General features: G+C 35.9%; 1 protein-coding gene across 1 annotated transcript in view; it reads right to left on the bottom strand.

Moving 5' to 3' along the window:
* The window catches only part of Dcc (DCC netrin 1 receptor), a 268,312-nt gene that overhangs the window by 155,150 nt on the left and 92,622 nt on the right, over positions 1–20,540 (bottom strand). Inside the window, exons 4-5 of the mRNA XM_050121731.1 lie at positions 19,090–19,231; positions 6,908–7,018 (exon numbers count right to left, since the gene is read on the bottom strand). Coding sequence (XP_049977688.1) covers positions 6,908–7,018; positions 19,090–19,231 — 253 coding nt within the window. The remainder of the gene's footprint in view (positions 1–6,907; positions 7,019–19,089; positions 19,232–20,540) is intronic.

The raw sequence follows: 20,540 nt of genomic DNA, 5'->3' as shown, positions 1-20,540 counted from the left end.
ACTTAGATGTATTTACATTTATCTGACACATGCTTTAATTTTTTAACTAACCTAATAATAAGCAAATATAGCTTGGCAAAAAATAAAAATCAGTTTTATAGATAGGATATCAATAAGTATTTTTTTGTTGTTGTTGTTGTTTTCGAGACAGGGTTTCTCTGTAGCTTTGGTTCCTGTCCTGGAACTAGCTCTTGTAGACCAGGCTGGCCTCGAACTCCCAGAGATCCGCCTGCCTCTGCCTCCCGAGTGCTGGAATTAAAGGTGTGCGCCACCACCGCCCGGCTCAATAAGTATTTTTAATACAGTAAAGAAAACATCAAACCTGCTAGTATGTTTATCAGGTTCTAAAAATTTCTTTTGTGAGTCAACATATATTTATTTTACTTGGAGCAATGAACTATTTATAAGTATATTTTTCTATTTACAAACATATTGTGTATCAAATTAGTGTGGATTATTAGTTTAGTAACACCATTCACACATTGGTTTATATGACCTTAAAACTTGAAATCCAATTTATGCTAGCCCTAACAAGAGTTCATGATTGTTCATGATAATCTGTCCATCTCAGAACCCTACATTACTCATGCCTATGTCTTCTGACATGAAAATGATGGGCTTTCAAGGAATTCATGCTCATCTATTTTTTTTAAAGATTTATTTATTTATTATGTATTCAACATTCCTTCCATGTATGCTTGCCAGAAGAGGGCACCAGATCTCAGTACAGATGGTTGTGAGCCACCATGTGGTTGCTGGGAATTGAACTCAGGACCTCTGGAAGAGCAGTCAGTGCTCTTAACCTCTGAGCCATCTCTCCAGCCCCCATGCTCAGCTATTTGAGGAGTGACCTGGCTGCAACATATCTGTCCCTTCTTTATCAATGCACTCAGATCATGTCACATACTATGCTCATTCCAAAACACAGAGTTGCCTTGTTACAGATATCTCCAATGAAATGAATATCCAACAAAGTCATCTTCATGATTAAGGGGATAGTTGCCTATTTCCTGAGGGCAGGAAGCTAGAGTAGTTCCCAGATCCCACTTTTTGCTTTATCATTGCCATACTAGGAGTTTCTGCACTGCTGGTATTTTGCTAGCCAAGCTACTCCACTTCATGGGAAATGTTTGATTTTATATCACATCAATATTGATGATGTATGGCGATGATCACCTGATTCATCCTTTATAAGGGAAGGATAAACTGATCACCAGGCTTGGTTTCTTGAATAATACCTCCTGAACTTCATATACAATTATTTATTTCTTTACGTAAGGCATTTACATAAGAACTGCTGTGCCACAATGGTCTGTGCTCTGTCACTTGTATTTTAAATGAATAATGATTGGCCAGTAGTGAGGCAGGAAGTAGAGGCAAAAAAGGAGAACAGGAGAATTCTGGGAAAAGTCAGTCTACAGTGGTCATCCACACACAAAGGAAGCCAGAAATGGAGCAAGCAAGATGTGACTGCCTTGCCAGAAAAGGTACCAAGCCACATGACTAACACAGACAAGTATTATGGGCTAATATAAGTTATAAGAGTTAATAAGAAGCCAGAGCTACTAGGTCAATCAGTTTTTAATTAATGTAGACCTCTGTGTGATTATTGGGGACTAAACCAATGTGGGACCTGGATGGATAGAAACCTCTGTTAACAAAGAACTTTGGTGAATTCTAATTATCTTGGATTCTTTTAAGCTGAAAATTGGCGGCACAGAACAAATATTTCAAAATGTCCCAGCTGCCAGTAATAGCAAAGTGATTTCAACAGAACCATGAACAAACAATGAAGTTTGGACTTATAATTACTTTAACAAAATGTTCTAATTAAGAGGACAATCCATGAGGATTCTAGTAGCTCTTCAACTTCCTATTTGCTTTCACACAGGTTAAGCCAATTAGAGAAAGAAAGAGAAGTTTCAGAGTCCAAGAACGATAAAAGAGGCAGCTGAATCAGCACTGCCTCTGCTTAGTGACTCAAGGATCTGAAACTTATGGGTTCATGGCCATAAGTTTTCCATATATAATAAATAAAGGTATAATTGTTTTATCTTTTATCTAGCCTGGTTATTTCCTGAACCGAGTTAGTTCAACAGTATAGTTAAAAGAAAATCAAAATTAGTTTGATTCTATTTTTAACTTAATAAAAATCATGATGGACAATCAAATAAGAACAACCCTACTGATTTCTTTCTTTCTTTCTTTCTTTTTTTTTTTTTTTTTGAATTTTCAAGACAGGGTTTCTCTGTAGCTTTTGGTTCCTGTCCTGGAACTAGCTCTTGTAGACCAGGCTGGCCTCGAACTCACAGAGATCCGCCTGCCTCTGTCTCCCGAGTGCTGGGATTAAAGGCGTGTGCCACCACCGCCAGGCTCCTACTAATTTCTTACAGTAAATGAAACATTGTTTCATAGAGAGAGTAAATCTTGTCATTTTTAAATAACTAAATTTTCTGAAATCTGTTAGTGTCCATTATGTTTCAAACAATCTGGTATCATATTCTGTAACATCACTGGGTCAAGAAGTACCCGCTCCACTAACATCCTTTTGTATTTACTCTTTGTATTCACATTAGTAATGTGTATTGTGAGAAGGGAAAAAAGTTGTTTCATAAATTACCATCAGGATGAATTTATAGAAGAATGAAAATTGCGCAAGACTGAACAGTGTTAGGTAAAGAATGGGTGAAAGAGTAGCATTACAGAGCTAGAGATGCCTAAGTGATTAAGAGAACTTCTTCACTGTCTACAGGACTCCTTTTCTTCCTATCACTGACATGGAATCCCAGCCCATTGGGAAGTCTTCTCCCTGGGCACCCAATACCTTCTGATGGCACCCATAGACATCAAGCATACACATGCTGCACACAAATACACCATACATGTTGGCAAACGCTCAGACAAAGAAAACAAAAATAAATATTTCTTACCAAACAGCATCACTCACATAAATGAGTATAAAATTTTGTGAACCAGCAATGGTTGCGGTAATATATTAAAAGAATGCTTTTTAAAGAGTATCGGAGAGCTTTTCTGTTTAATCATACTTGTCAAAACACCCTTTTCCTAAAATGCACTACTCTATATAATGAAACAGTTTCCAATCTGTGCGGCCATTTTGTATGCATCAGTAGAGCCATTCTCACCGATTTCTTGCTTGCGTTCCTCACGACTCAACACACTTGAGGTTCTTAATTCTATTTCATAATACTTGCATCAATAGTAAAATAAGGAAAATGCAAGGAAAAATACCTCATTGAGAAGAGGGACCAACTTAGAAGTAGAATCTGGAAAAGCTCAATAAGTATGAGCATTTCATATGGCTCCACTCATAAGAACTGCATCCAGATTATTGACTTTAAGAGAGATGGGAAGTGGTTTACACAGAGGAGGCACAAGTATGAAAAAAAGCATATAATTGAGGGAAGGTTGTGTTTCAATAAGAAAGCTGTGGTTTTCTACATTGGATTCACTTGGAATTTGATTCACTCAGAGTCAGAGAAAGAGCACATGAGTCAAGTGCAGAGTCCTTTCCACTGCTGGTATTTTATAGGATCCCCTGCACCTCTGCTCCATTTATTTGAACTCCTTCTAGTAAGAGATATAGCCTCTAGGTTTGGGTAAGTGATATGATCTCACTTAGAATCGTTTGCCTTGAATCACTGCAGATTTGTTTCATAAATTTCTACCTACATCCACAGCTGTGGGGTCAGCGGAGTCTTTGCACTGAGCACTGGGCATGAATTCAGAGAATCAGACTCTTTGAGTTCTAGCTATGGGTTCTTAGCTGACCTGATTAATTTAGTGAATGATTTTAGGTTGTTACATTTCTCTGAACTAAAGCTAATATTATCTACTTCATGAAATTGGGTAAGAGGATTAAGAAAGAACAGCACACACACACACATGCACACACACACACAACCTCCGAAATTCTTCCTGAAGTAAGATAGAAGAATTAATCATGTTAATGGCATATAATTATTTAAACAGAACAGGTGATAGCACTCGTAAGCCAAATTTCATTGATGTCTTGGCTAGTCGAGCTCCAGTTTTGGGGCATGAGGGCTCCTCTTGTGGCAGAAGACTGTTGTCTGTTGTACTCTTGTGGTTGCCCCCTCATTTTCTTATAGCCTGGACTATGGTGTACTTAATCGGAGAAATTTCCTTCCATATAAAGTGATACTCTGTAGTCATTTCTAGTCTCTCTATAATTTCTTTCTAAGAAAACCTCTATTATTTTAAGTGATGTGTCTGTTTATGTGCCTGTGTATGCAAACGGATGTGTGTCCCTGAATGTACATCCCCACTAATGCCAGAGGTATTGGATGCCCCTGACAGCTGGAGTTGCAGGTGATTGTGAAGATCCCAGTGTGAGTGCTGGGACACTCCTGGAAAGGCAGTGTACACTCTTAATGGTTAGCCATCATATGGCCCTGCTTTTTAAAAGTATTTATCACTACACATCTCCAGCTGAATAAAATGTGTACTCCTTATTAGCAGAGACTTTATTATTTTGCTTGAAAGAAAAAGAACTACTTTGTACACATACAATCTTATGAACTATTCCTGATATATTAATGATATATGAACCTTGTTAAAAAAATGGACTTTGTGTCAGTTATATATATCAAGCAAATATTTTAATATAGTTATTTTGTATAAACCTCTAGTATTGGCTAAATCTATGTTGGTGGCATGGAGTACATTTTTTGCTTTGTGCAATCTTTCTAAGATGGAATTATAATTATAATACATCTTTAAAAATTAGCAATGTGTTTAGTATAAAATAATTACTGATTTTAAGGGAACATTAATACTTAAAAGATTCAACATGTTTGAAATCTGGCCAAAAATTGATCTTGTCAGAATTAGAAATAATTTGTATACAAACTTAATCATGTGTTTCTGTTGCAAGTTTAAAAATTCAGTGTTGTAATAGCATGCTGCCTATGCTAAACTAAAGCCTGCAGTTATTACTCTCTACCCCTTATAATGTTAGTAATTCCAATTTTATAACAAATTATCATTAGACTTCAAGTACTAGGTTTATTATTGTGTGTGGTATCTTTAATTACTGGTCTCCATCTGTAGATGAGGCTAGCCTCAAACTACCCGTGCTCTTCCTGTATTATCCTCCCATAGGCTACGATGCTACTCAGTCATCAACATTTCATCCCTCAAGAGTGAGTTTTAATTTCAAACTTTCTTTCCTCATTTATTCATCTATTCTCTTTTGGCCTATATGCTAGTAAAAAAAATTCAACCTGGTTTGCTTTATAATAAAGATCATTTTCTACAATTTGACCTTTTACATCTCTGTTACACTTCGAACATGAAGGGAAAAAAAGTCTTTCTCAGTGTCTGGTCCTGAGAATAGCACACTATGCTTGTCATAAAACAGAATTTTATAAACTGCTCTTTGAATGGATGTGTTGGTCTATAGGTGAAATGACACCCAAAAGCTCATTTGTCCAGACATCTGATTCTCAGCTGTTTGGCAAGAAGCTGCAGGTCTTAGAGCTAGGCTGGGGAAACGGAGTTAAATGGGTGGGCCCTGTGTCATCATCCTGCTCACTCTCTGCTGCCTGAGTGTATTGCACTGTGACTAGCTCTTCTGCACCTGCTCTTGTGCCATTCTTTCTTCAAGAGATGACGAAGGCAGAACAGGTCCTTTCTCCTTTAAGTTGCTTCTTGCTGGGCATTTAGTCAAGATAATGAGAGAGAAAAGAAAGAATACAATAGCTATAGTCCCACTTGGAAGTGAGCATCACCATTGTGGAAACATCATCTGCTCATTGTTTTATTGATATCACAATTGTGTTTGTTAGATCAAATCTGTACATGCATGAATAACAATGACTAATTTTACAAAGATAAGATGAAAAGTATGGAGGGAAACAAGGATAAAAAGTGTTCAAGGATGTAGGTGCAAATATTTGAGTCTATTGGAAAAAATAGAAAAAGAATGTCAATGACTTAGAGAAGAAAAAAATAAGAAGAGGGAGAGGGGAAGAGATGCACACTTCTTTATCATTTAGTTTTCCTCAGAGAATATCATTTCCAAATTTAAGAATTAAGAGTTTATCACTGTTCATTATTTACTAAGAAGTCTTGTGTGATCAAATTTTCAGCACACAACTGAGCTTCAATTTTAATTCTGTTTTTCTTGATCTTAGTTTTGAACACCTAACTTTAAATACACAGATTTTGTTTTACTTTCACTCTTATTTTCATTACTTATTTACTTTTTATTTTAATTCATATTATATGCAGCATCCATGTACTTTATAACTTGAACTTTATTTTTATTCCCCTTTACTCAGTTTTCTTAATTTTCCATTCAACCATGATGCTTTCATATCAAGAAGAACGTCTCATCTTATTATTCTTATGACTCTGCTCCTATTTAATTTATTGTTATACACATTTTGTATGAACCCTAATGTTTTAACTAATAAAGTATCAAGATAATTCTCAATTAAACAAATTACATAGTTTTTCTTTTTAGCACAACAAATAGTATCAAATATGAATGCTATTAGAATCAAATAAAAAATGCATGCATTTTGAAGAAGCATTCTTAAAAATTCAGAGAAGATTGATATAGTGATTACTGTCAGAAAATGAAGCAGTTCTTGTGAAGAAAGAAGTTAAGGTCAATAGTTCAAAATACTGTAGCAGAAAACTATTCCAATTATGCAAAGGCATGAGCACAGGCATGAATGCACAATCAATGTAACTAGACTGTATATAAACCTTGAGAAGACTCTTTTCATGAAACTGTTTTCTTTAGTTGTACATCTAAAGACAGAGGTAAAACAAACACTCTTAGAAATGGAGTACATTAGCATTGCTACATGATCAATACGCTGATGTAGCTAAGAACTAGAAACTCAGGTCTTACCATCTAGGTCATTCTCTGGGGTCTCTGCTGTGTACCAGTTGGAAGGTGGTCCAGTGCCATTGACAGTCATGGCCGCCACTTGGAAACTGTACTGACTCCCTTTCTCCAATCCTATGAAAGAATTTTTCACAAGAAAAAGAAATGTTACTGAACAATAAGAGTTTCCAGCTGGGTTTCCACAGCTTTAGAAAATTTATGACAATAATTGGCATGTTTTAAATATTATGATTGTTTTGGTAATCATTGTTATTTGATTATAGGAGGAGAAATAACATAGCAGGAGCTGAAATTATATTTCATAAATTATAAATTCTTGTGTACTTTTCCAGTTTATAAAAATGTATCATTGAAAATAGCCTCAGGGTATATTCAGAATATAAAATATGAATGATGAAGAAATAATCAAAAATAGCAAGAATCATTTTCCTCACTGTTCTGAGGAGCCCTGCCTATAAATCAAGAACAGTCAGCTTAAAAATTTATGTTTCCATCATCCATTCAAGGTCAGTGATGATGTTTACATTGGGCCAAGGAAGAAAAATCTAAAGTAACTAAATTTCAGCAGAAAATAAGCACAGATTTTATATTTTGAAATCACCCTTTCAGAATATTTTACTTTGCCACATCCCACAGTAGAGAACTGAGGTGAATATAATAAAAATATTTGGGTGTATTATATTATCTACAGAGATTATTTTAGAAATAACAGAGATTACAGATGTAATAGAGAGACCTCTTAGATTATCAATTTTATGGGTTTACGTTTCTAATCTGAAAACCTTTTCTTTTCCCCCAAGTCTCAAAGGCAATTAAAAACCTGACAAATTGCTAAAAAGCAAATAATCCTTGTTGCTGTGATTTGATTGTTTCCTCTAAAACTCATGTTGAACTTTCATAGTCATTTTTACATTTAGAAGAGACCACGACAATGTGATTAAACCACAAAACATTTGCCATCAACCATGAATTAATGTTGTTGTGGCAAGGGGATTATTAAGAATGAGCTCCTGATACAAAGAATGAGTCTGGCAGGATTTTCCTTTTGTACATTTGTTTGCTTTTCCATAGTCCTTCGTGGGTGACTCTCACCACCTACTGGTACTAGACCTTAGCCTTCAGACTGATGAGCCAAATCACCTACCATTATTTATCAAGCACTCAGTATGTGCAATCTCTTTGTTATAGTAGAGATGCATAAAATATATTCTAAATGAAACTCAGTATTTTCTCTAGTTCCTACATGTCAATATTCTTTAAAGAACCATTCATTATTTCTAAGACATTGATAACTCAATGTAAATTGCTCATTATTTAGATCTCAATTAGTTGTGAAGCTATTACAGATATTACAACTTTTCTATTTTTCGCTCCAACAGTATGAAACAGTATCACTATTTGTTATCAAAAATAAAATAAGTGAAATAAATCAGTGAGGGGTGGGATGATGCTTATATCATGTGACAAATTCATACTGATATATTTTCACCAAAAATATGAGTACTTTGTAGCAATGTTGTTTCTAAATCTGTACTCACAGGGAATAGAGTCAATAAGATGATGTTTAAGAGTTGTTACATTGAAGTTTTACATGTATGTTACCCATATCGGAGAAAACTAATTGCTAAATTAACTTGCACAAATATTTGGTAGATAAATTGTTCTCTAGAGAACACCATCAAGGGTGCAAAAAGACGTTTGTGAACATGAGTCTTTTGTTATATATATATATATATATATATATATATATATATATATATATGTTGTTGAGTATAGAAGTCTTATACTCATTTCAGCTTGCTAGCCATAGCACCATTATTGATTGTTTAAAATAGGCATGACAGACGTCTCCTAAGTAATTATAGCATGAGTATGGAAAGTGCTCCAGGAAGACATGTTTACCCAATCATGGACAGAGATAGTAACTTCTGCAGTGGATTTGTCTGATCCAGAGTAGAAATTCATCAAGAACATGCTCTTCCATTTTTCTTAGACATTTAGACAACATTTCGCACAAAATGAATAAGCAATAGTTTCAATCATGTGCGCCACAACTGCTCTCAAAGGCCATCTGTGACCAACAGCTTTCTCTGCCAGCAGGGCTGGGCTTTGGCCTCCAGTGACTGAAACACTAATCACGTGTTCCAAGACACATCTTGTGGTGCTCCAGTCCATATGCAGTCTGATGCTATGAGTACTAGTTAACAAACACATCAGAATAGCTCTTAAGATCAAACCATGGATTTCTCTGAAGCAGACATTCTATCTTTGGTTCTTAACTTCTGCTTGAGAGGCTCAGGCAGGATTAAAGTGACCTCAGGCCATTCTTTGAGAAATGTATCTTTCTTGTTTTGGCACATGAAAAAGATGGACTACTTACTCATTTTTACAAGTAGAATTAAATCATGACCAAACATTTGATACTGCAGGAAAAACAGCTTCTTCCACGTCTTTCAGAATTTATTAACATTTTGATTTTATTGTCTTCCTTTTATTGAAAACGTTGTTTTCTCAAATAATATACAGCTTCCCCTTCCTCTGCTTCTCCAAGTTCCTCATCATCTATGCTCCCATTTGCATCCAACCCTTTCTAAAGTTCATTAGAAAAGAAACAGGCTCTTAAGGGATAATGATCAAGTTAAAATAAGGTACGTAATTCTACATGTTCTCTCCTTATCTGGTTTAACCTTGACTGAAATGGCATTTTATACTAAATGAAGACCATGAATGGAGTTACTCTTGAACAGCTGAATTCTTTTTTTTTTCCCATTCATTTGGCTTTGAGTCGAGAGACTGTATTTCTTTTAATCACATATCTATTTTTGTTTTACATATTTTAAGTTCAAAATCTATCTGAGTCATTACATTTTAAGTAAAACAACAACATATAGCTGTTTGGAGACACACCCACCACTTTATACCTATCTTCTTGGTAGTATATGGGATGAAATGACCAGCCACATCACATTCTTTGAAGAATTCTAAGCCAGTGACAGACACTGTTCGATAAATCAAGATATGTGGTACAAGAGGAACATCACCCACAGTTCACCTCTGGTCTTCACAGTGTTTGTGCACATACATGCATACATAGCTGCACATAGGGACTCATGGCTTTTGTTTTGATTTTTGCCATGCTTTTCTATGATAGGTATAAACTTTGGGATATCTCTCAGTCCAATCATCTAGATAGGCCTACTTAAACATATTTTAATATTGTATTTTATAATGTTAATATAATATTAATATATAAATGTATTTATTTCCTTAGTTAACTAAGATGAAAGGAAAGCATTCCCCGTACTTCACATCCTCTCCAGCATAAGCCATCATTGATGTTTTTGATCTTATTCATTCTGATAGGTGTAAGAGTTGTTTTGATTTGCATTTCCCTGATGGCTAAGGATGATCAACATTTCCTTAAGTATCTTTAGCCATTTGAGATTCTTCTGTTGAGAATTCTCTGTTTAGTTCTGTACCTGATTTTTAATTGGGTTATTTAGAATTTTGATGTCTAATTTCTTGAGTGCTTTATATATTTGTCTGATGTGGGATTGGTGAAAATCTTTTCCCATTCAATAGGCTCCTTTTTTTGTCTTATTGGCTGTGTCCTTTGCTTTACAGAAGCCTCTCAGTTTCAGGAGGTCCCATTAATTTACGGTTGCTCTCAGTGTCTGTGCTACTGAAGTTATATTTAGGAAGTGGTCTCCCGTGCCCATGCACTAAAGATTACTACCCACTTTCTCTTCTATCAGGTTCAGTGTGGTTGGATTTATATTAAGGTCTTTAATCCATTTGGACTTGAATTTTATGCATGGGTATAGATATGGATCTATTTTCATTCTCCTACCTGTTGATATCCAGTTATGCCAACACCATTTGTAAACAAAATTTCTTAAGTGGTTGTTGTTTTTCTAACGAATGGCCAATAATCATTTTCAGTAGCATTGATCATTCATAGAACCATATAATGGAGTGAGACACACAAAAGCACACCAAAGATGACATCATGGAGTCTATAATGGGAACAAACCTAGGAGACAGAACATCAGGAGTGTAGTAGGTGTTATCCCCTCAACTGGCAGTTGACCTCTTATATGATGGTTATCTCTACTAAGAAAGAAAGGCTTTACATGTCATGTATCATGTGAGTTCTATAATATTTGGTGGGACCCTAAAACAGTCTCTGCCTGCCATGTCTGTGTGTTTGTATATGAATCCAAATACATTTAAGTATAAAACTGTTCTAAAGTACTATCTATCTTTAGTCATAAAACGCTATCATTAAAACAGATTACTCTGCCTGGTGTTACTCTGCCAACTCAGAACCATTAGCTGCTGTAATAGCTCTCTTCTATTTCTAATTTCACATATCATACGGTAAAGATGGTATATTATGCACAAGCAGCATGGTTTCCCTCATGCTAGCCTTGTTATAAGATTACAATGCTCTTTCCAGGTTTTAGTCCATAAAATACGAATACACGATTATCATTGTCTTTATTTTGTTTTGGCCATGAAGTATGAGAACACTCTTCAATTCAATTCCAAACAACCTTTCCTGAAGATCATGAGGAAATTCAAAACATCATTTTAAAACTTAGTTGATATGGGTTTTCCCAACAATATGATGCCTGCAATTTAAAATCCTTGTTAGAAATGTGAATGACTTGGTTATTGTAGATGCCCCATTATCATAGTAAAATATACACGACAAACACAACGAAACACCTGTCTGATGAACAGAGCTTTGTAAAGAATTAAAAGTTGCATTTCTGCCCTTCAATTATACCACACAAAAGGGAAACATTAAAACATTTCTAATTTTCTCACATCTAAATCAATACATCCATACATGTTCCAGGCATTGAAAACAAGGGGTCAAATCCTGTACATTTTATAACGCTGTGGATTTGTATTGAAAATCAATGACTCCACTTACTAACTATAAAGAATATCAGTTCCCAGATACATTATGGGGGAAAGCCGAAATCACAGCAAATCTTTAAGTGTGCAGTACTTGCTGGCTCCTTAAGGATTTTGAAACCATGGCCAAATTGTCTAGAAATGTAGCAGGTGTTCCTGAGTACAAGTCATGAGGCAGGGGAGAGAAAAGCAGAAGCTGTGCCAAATTTGATTTACTGATTTCTGTTATTGCATCAGTTCAAATCAAAAGGAAGGATGCATGACATTTTTGAGGTTAATATCAGGTGCAGTTACAAATCTTTTGGAGCATATTATACTTAAATTCCCAGATGTATTTAACTTATTTTTGCCACAATGGAAGAAATACAAATTACATTTTTGAATATAGGTTCCTGCAAACCATTAAAGAGGCAAGTGGACAGTGATTAGCCATTCCCAGTAATAAGCTAACTAATTCATATATAGAATAATAGTGGAACAATAAGCTGAGTAGTAACGAGCTACTCCATGCTGGTTACACACCCGCATTATCTTACAGATTTCACATAAATAAAAATGTAGGAATGAATTATTTATTTACCAATTAGTAAATTTTATTTGAGGATGCAATTTAAGATAATTGTGCTTAAGGGGAGAAATAGCATGGATCTGTAATGGTATGAATAGTGTTTCCCAAGTTTGTATATAGAAGGGATATTAACATCAAACCACAGTTGCAAATAGGTTGTTATGGACATAATTAGTTAAAGAGCTCAAAGTAAAATCATTCTGGATTTAAGGTGAGCACAATACAACAAAATAACATTTAAAACATTAGCATGTGATTTGTATTTGATATTCCATATGGCTTTCATTAAATACAAATTATTCCTTGATATGACTGTCTGATTTATAAAGATCTACTTAAAGTTATTTGTAATTTTAAACATTCTTTTCAATATAAGTAATCCTATAAGGAAGATGATTTTTCTTTAAAGTTTTCCAAAAATAGGATTATACGTTAAGGCAAGTCTAATATATGGAGAACTGGGCCTGTATTGTATCTTTATTTTAAAATGTATACACACAAGGCTTATATGCTTCTTTGTATGTGAACATAACACATACACACATTATTTTCCAAGAATATCCTTGTATGCTATGTCCTAAAACAGTATATGGAATTTATATTACTCTTGTGTTTCCTATATATAGCACTGCCTCTTATTGTTATTACTACTTTAATCAAAGAAAATAATCACTAATTTAACTTCTGTTTCTGTATTTGTAAACAAATTTGAACTTTATATCATGTTTTAGTAATTAATCATGCTTTGAATTAATTTCCAGTCCTTTCTCTGTTTTATGTTCATCTTTTATTCCATAAGCAAAATTTATTTCATGTTTATAATGTTTTAATGTTCGGAAGAATTGAATGGCAAGAAAGTGTCAAGGACCCCAAAATCTATATTCTATAAAAAACTTGAAATAAAATATCTGTACATGTATTTATACCTTGTATTAATTCCTAGAAATATTAAAATATTTTCTACAAAAATTTTAAAAACTGATTTTTTCCCTCAAAGTAACGACATCACTTTAAGTGCTCTAATAAGCACATGGGCTTTACTTTAACATCAATTATTTTTATATTTCATATTATTTCTTTGTGGTTGAAGAAAATCCATCACAGCTTGACTAATTTTTTTTCTGAAAAAAAAGAAAGCTTGGCTTTTTAAAAGCTTTACAAAGAGTGTGTTGGAATGTCATAAATGGCTTTTAAATTCAACAACACCCACCTAGAATTGTGTTCAGTTTTAAAATCGGCAATGTTATATTCTATAATCTCTCCTGGAAACATTCTCACAGTTCTCACAATTTTGTTCAGACAAAATTCCCATGGGAACAAACTATGCTAATCTAAAGTCAATTATTATAGGCTTAGAATTAGGGAAATAATAATTTCTGCATGTGAATGCGTGCATGTGCGAGGGTCTATGTGTGTGCGCATGCAGGCACACATATACACGAATGGCATTATTTAAAAAAAAAACATTTACTGGATATCTGAACAGAGGCAAGAAAAATTAAGTGATTAATTTCCTCCCATCAGAGACAATTTATTCACTAGACACATGCAGATTTATATGGAAAATCAATGACTCTACTGCCTTCCTTACTTGCCTTCATTGCCTCTAATCTCATGATCATGTCCTGTGCTGTGATAGTTTATCTTCCATTGTCAGCGACACTTGATTTAGGGACACTTGGGAGCCCTTGCTTTGTGAAAATCTTCACAGCAATTCCAGGAAAGTTTAACAGAAGTACAAAGGCCACCCCCACCCAACAGTATAGGTGCCACCTTCCCATGGCTGGAGTCTCAGGTTGAATAAGCTGAACATTAGCATTCAAGGTTCTCAGCTTCCTGAGTGTGAGCACACTGTTATCAGTACCTCATGTTTCTTATTGACAAAGGACAAACATTGCTTGATTCATGTTTCAATTGCTGCCACAATCTCCCCTTTATGATGGGCTATAGATTGAAAATATGAGCCAAAATAAACTCTTATTTTCTTAAATTACTTTTGTCATGTCTTTCGACCCAGCAATGAGAAAGGAACCAATACAGGAAATTGGTCCCTATTAGTTAGAAAATATTCTGACAAAGATGATCATGTGGTATATGGGCCCTGGAATTGGTTTGTGGGAGGGATGTAGAAGAGCTTAAAGCTGAAAAGTAGGAAAGCTCTTGAATACTGTAAGCAAAGCAATTCTGGAAAGGGTGTGGGATTATCACATTCTCCAATGGGCATTTCTGCTGATTGAAAGGCAGACAGTGAATTCTGTGCTTGGGAGGTTCCTGTGGGGAACAAAGATTATACTGGGAACTGTGCTAAATGTCTTTGATGCTATATTCTGCCAAAAATCTGACTGTATTCTGTCCATATCCTGAAAAAATAAAGCGAGGTCAAATGTAAAGGTAATGGACTAAATAGTTTGCTATATTAAGAGTATACCATCCAGGCTGGAAGCCTGGTTGGAAATAGAATCAGTAATTGTTAAAGAAATTGATGCCACCAAAAAGAAACCTTCTCTTGTGCACTGGCAAAATAGTAAAGGTCTCCTTAAGGCAACTCATCAGGGGTTCCATGCTATAAAAGTGCAGGTTAGATGAAATAGAGCATGAATTGAGAATTATGCTAACGGAATTCCTTGATCAAAACAACCACCTCAGAGAGTTCAGTTGTCAAAGAGAACCAAAGCTACTATATCTTGGCAGAAGGCATTCAGCCTATCTCTGTAGCTTGTGGCTGATGCACTCCATGTACTGCTGGCTTTCCAGGCATGCAAAGCGAAAGAGACGGTGAATATAACACGAAGGTTAAAATCAGGATACTAGAAAGTTGCTGAGGCAATGTGTAGCAGGCTTAGATTCTCTGGCAGTAAGCTTGAGCTGTGGACGAAGCCCCATCACATTAAGCTGTGAAAGTGAAAGGCATTGCAGTGGAAACTTGGGTTGTGCTTATGCCAGAGATGTGAGTTAAATGCCTAGGAGAGCTGAGGCTTAGGAATAGGACTGACACATGGGAGTCATTATGGTTTTAGCTTGTGGAGGATTTGGATGTGCAGGACTACCCAAAGACAGTGGAGACCAGATGACATCTCCGAGTTCCAGATGCTCTCCATGAAGCTTAAGAATTTGGTTGTTACCTTCTCTGTGTGACATGAATAGATTTATTGGGTTCAATCATGCTTCCTTAAAACACAATATGCTATTTCATTTTTCCATATTAACTATTAAGTACAATGGTAAAAGAGAGACATGTTAATTCTAATACACACACACATACATAAATATACAGAGAATGGAGGATGCCAATGTCTCACTGGCACCTTCGTAATCAACACGGCAAAGGACAAACATTGTTTGATTCCTTATTTAAGTGAATATTATATTCTAAATGATAAAGTACATAATAAACAAAAATGAGTAAATAATATATGGTAGTGATGTTAAAAGTCCATGGTATTAGCTTGCAAAACATTATTTGTTCCCTTATAAGAGTTCATGGATACGATTGCTTTATGTCTTAGAAGAGACTTTGGACCTTTAAACAATTGTTAAACATTTAACAGTTTGAAGATTTTACAATGGAACTAAATTTATTTTCAATTATTAGAAATTGAATTTTTTTACTTATGAGTAGTACTCCATTGTGTAAATGTACCACATTTTCTTTATCCATTCTTCATTTGAGGAGCATCTAGGTTATTTCCAGGTTCTGGCTATTACACATAGTACTGCTATGGACATAGTTGAACAATTGTCCTTGTAGTATGATTGAACTTAATCCTTTAAGTATATGCCCAAGGGTGGTATTGCTCAGTCTTGATGTAGGTTGATTCCAAATTTTCTGGTAAACTGCCACACTGATTTTCAAAGTGGTTGTACAAGTTTGTGTTTCCACTAGCAATGGAGGAGTGTTCCCCTTACTCTGCATCCTCTCCAGTATAAATGATCGTTGGCATTTTTAATTTAAGCCACTCTGGTGTAATATGGTATCTCAGCGTTGTTTTTATTTGCTATTATCTAAGGGTGTTGAATATTTCCTTAAGTATCTTTTGGCCATTTGAGATTCTTCTGTTGAGAATTTTCTGTTTAGATCTGTACCCCATTCTAAAAATTGGGTTATTTGGTATTTCTTGAGTTCTTTATATATCTTAGATATAAGTCCTTTGTCTGATGTGAGGTTGGTTAAGATCTTTTCCCATTTGGTAGACTGCCTTTTTGTCTTATTGACTGTACAGAAGTGTCTCAGTTTCAAGAGGTCCCATTTATTTACTGCTGTTCCCAGTGTCTATGCTCCTGGTGTTATATTTAGGAAGTGGTTTCCTGTGCCCATGAATTGAAGGCTACTGCCCACTGTCTCTTCTATCATGTTCAGTGTGGTCAGATTTATATTGAGGTTTTTAATCCATTTGGACATGAGTTGTATGCATGGGGATAGATATAGACCTATTTTTAAAATTTGCATACAAATGGAAGGGACTAGAGAAAATAAAGAAACAGAATGAGGTAACGTAGACCCAGAAAGATGAGCATGGTATGTACTCACTTTTAAGTAGATACCAGCTATAAAGCAAAAGATAACGAGCCTAGTCCATGACACCAGAAAAGCTAGGTAACAAAGAGAACCTTAATCTAGAACTTATTAATTGACTATGCTGGCTGGTCATTGAGTCCCAGAGAGCCGGGTTATGCCCACTCTCCCATGCACAGGTGGCATGTCTCCTTACCTGGTGTGGGTTTCATGTGAGTTCTCCTTATCTAATCTTGAATTCTAATACTTGTACACCAAGCATTTAATCTACTGAACCCAGAGATGACTTCGGATAATTAATGCTCACTGAGTGTTAATGTGACTGGAATTGGAATCATTCAGAAGACACACCTCTGGGAATGTCTCTGAGGGAAATGCCATACAGGAAGGCAGTGCCACCATGAGTGTGGGCTTCCTTTGCAAGAACTTGGGCCCCAGACAATAACAGAAAGTGAGTGGAATTCCAGGCTATGGTTCTTTCTTTCCTTCTGACTGTGGGCACAGGGTGAGCGTCCTCACCAAACCTCCTTTGATAAGATGTACAATACTAGTGGTTTCTCACCTAATGCTGTCACCCTTTACCACAGTTCCTCATGTTATTCTGACCCCCCTACAAAATTTTTTCATTGATACTTCATAACTGCAATTTTTGTTGGGAGCAGTGAGACCGCAGATCCTGAATTTCTTGTAATCCCCTGATCTGAGTGCCTACAGCTGCTCTGAGCACGAGACCTTCAGGAGTTCCTGATGGCAGGAGAGTGGTTTCTGGTGGGTTTGGCTGGGCGTGGCTATCTCTATATAATCTGCCCCTGAACACAATAAAGGGGGCATTCTTGGGGAATTCAAGGATGGCCTGTGTCATTGTTTCTCTGTCTGTGTGTGTCTGTGTATTTTAACCTCCAGCTCCCTTGTCCGAAGCTCACGGAATGGGTTCTAGCACACAGAGCACAGACTCGGGAGTACGGTGCGTGGCAATTTTGCCAATGTTATTAATTATAATGTAAATATGCAATATATGACCCCTCTGGTGTCACAACTCACTTGTTGGGAACCACTGCACTCTACTCTTTAACAATGAACCCAAAGAAGTCATTTCTTAAGTTGTTTTTGTCAGACATTTTCTCATAGCATTGAGAAGAGTAAGCTATATGTGCGCCATCCCTAATCTGCTCAGTATCTATCTTGAGTAACTGTAATGTACAGTGATGCTATGATTTGTGCTCAAGGTCACAGGTATGGCTCACACAACACCTAGGCCTATAAAACTCTCAGTCTTGATGCCACCATCATATAAAGTCTTGATGGACAAGAAGAGACCTCCGATGAGCACTCACCAAAAGCTCTGGTTTGCAGGAATTTGCCTTGAGCTGTGTAGTAGTCGACTACTTAGCCAATGACAGACAAGGGAAGCTGCACACTCTTTATCAAGCTCCTGCTTGTAGGAGAGAGTCATTTTGTATGACCTCCCAGAGTCATCCCATCAAATGTTGCAAGCTCTGTATTTGTCCCAAAGTTATGGCTACCCAGCCCAGTCACATGTCACCAAAATTTTTAAGTATCTCCCTATCCTTCCCTCTCTTTACTTTTGCACTCATTTTTGTGTTCCTATGCACACAACTTCACGGGGATGATGTTAGAAGACATTTCTCCGTGTCTTTACTAGAAACTTAGATTAACATATACTAATTTTCCAAAACACTAAGAAAATATACTGTTTTTCACTTTAGAAAATAGATATTCTCTATGAAAATTGGATCCAGTTTTCATAAATACTAACCTCATTTTCCACTTTATCTTGACATTTGTGGTAAGGGGGGAATCACAGTGAGTAAAATACAAAATCACTTTAGTTCACTAGATTTTTTTTAATAAAAATTGTTAACTAGAAAGTTAAAAGTTAGTAGGCAATAAGACATACTGAGTCAGCAATTCTGAGAGGGCAGTGTAGGAAAAAATTCTGTGATGCACTTATTAAAAATGATGACGCAAGGGAAGAATGGGTGGTGAAAGCATCGCAGGGCATCTGAAGTTAAAAATATAAAGGCTGTTCTTGCTCAGGCCAATAAATGTCACCTGCCAGGAAAAAAAGTCGATGTTCCTTTGAAGTGAGAGGATACTTTATTCCTAAAGCATTTAATTTGTCAAAAGCTTGCCAGCCTGCACTGTGTGGACACTGACCTGTGAACAGGTACCAGAGGTTATTTGGTTCCAGTGTTTCCATTTCACCCCGGCGGGTGGTCTTTCTGTGTCGAATTTTATAACCAGTAATAAATCCATTTTGTGTTCCTGATGGGGGAGGAAGCCAGCTTACTTTGATACTCTGTAAAATAAAAAAAATATAGAAATTACAATATTGAAGAGAGAAGGACAACTGAGCAGATCAAGGACGCCACCCAATCGCAAGTGTGAATCAAACACAGAAGCAAGTTTGCAAGACGTGGCCTCCTAATTAAATCCTTTCCTAAATTCTGACAGCATTCATAAATGCTTTATTTTAATAAAAATGCCCATAATCTATGTGACTGATTACATTCAATATCATGTCTCCCTTGTCAGCATCATTAAGATGATAATAGCGGATTCTAAATAGCAAAATCCACAGAAAGGCAGGACTTGGATACAGCAGATGAGACAGCAACAAGTGGGAGCAAATTGGAGGCAAAGGAGAAAACTAAGTCTAAGACCATTTAAAAAATATGTTAATGAAAACCAAGCTAAGTTCCATTTAATAATCATCTAATTCTGGGCCTCTTTGCTTCCCGTACAACCTGAACTTGGTATTAAGGCATGTTGCTGGAAAGGGAGGTGTCTTAGAAAGCTTGAATATGAATTAAACTGCAGCTTCTTCCATTGAGAGAGAAACCCTTTGACTCTCACTGGCTGGACTAGCTGAGAATTCAGTGCTCAGAGTCCTTGAACACAAAGGCCACAGATTCAGATAAGAGGCACACCAGTGAGCAGAAATGGAAGGGGTTATCAGGTCCAAGACGTGAGGCATCTATATTTTCTTTTTTCATCCAGTTCCTATGGGGACTTAAGTTAGGGATGTACAAAATCAAATAACTGTTCATGACAGAAAATTTAGAACTTTGAACTAGACGAAAGGATGCAACCTGAGTTCCCAACAGTGAAGCCATAAGATGACAAGTCCCACCCAGGGACAAGAGTTTGCCCTTTGCAAGTTAACATTTAGAGAGACATTTTAGTATAAACTGATAAGTTTATATGACTTGATATCAAAGAAAGTCTTTGACACATGCATGCACACATACTCAATAGAAGGAAGAAGTACATAATAAGTTGACCTAAAAGAAACAATAATATTACACATAAAATAGCTTTGGAAAATATAAAATTCAACACCAAAAATCTAAGAAAAATGCTGGATCTTGAGGGTAATGAAAACGCATGGAAACCGAGATAGTAACTAAGCCTGAAAAATATGGCAGTAAAAATTAAGAAGGGGAAAGACTGTAGTGAATTGGAGAGAAAGAATAAGAAACTATTGCTTATATAACTATAGCCTCCTCCAAAATGTCAATGGTAAATTGAGAGGATAGAAAGACAATAGGGTATGAGGTTGAAAAATAGCAAAAAAAAAAAAAAAAAAAAAAAAAAGAAAAAAAAGA

This window comes from Alexandromys fortis, unplaced genomic scaffold (assembly GCF_014885135.2).
Source record: "Alexandromys fortis isolate MF-2015 unplaced genomic scaffold, M_Fortis_MF-2015_v1.1 scaffold_202, whole genome shotgun sequence".
Lineage (NCBI taxonomy): Eukaryota > Metazoa > Chordata > Mammalia > Rodentia > Cricetidae > Alexandromys > Alexandromys fortis.
Note: the sequence above shows the minus strand (reverse complement) of the source record. Positions and strands in the feature narration are given on the sequence as shown.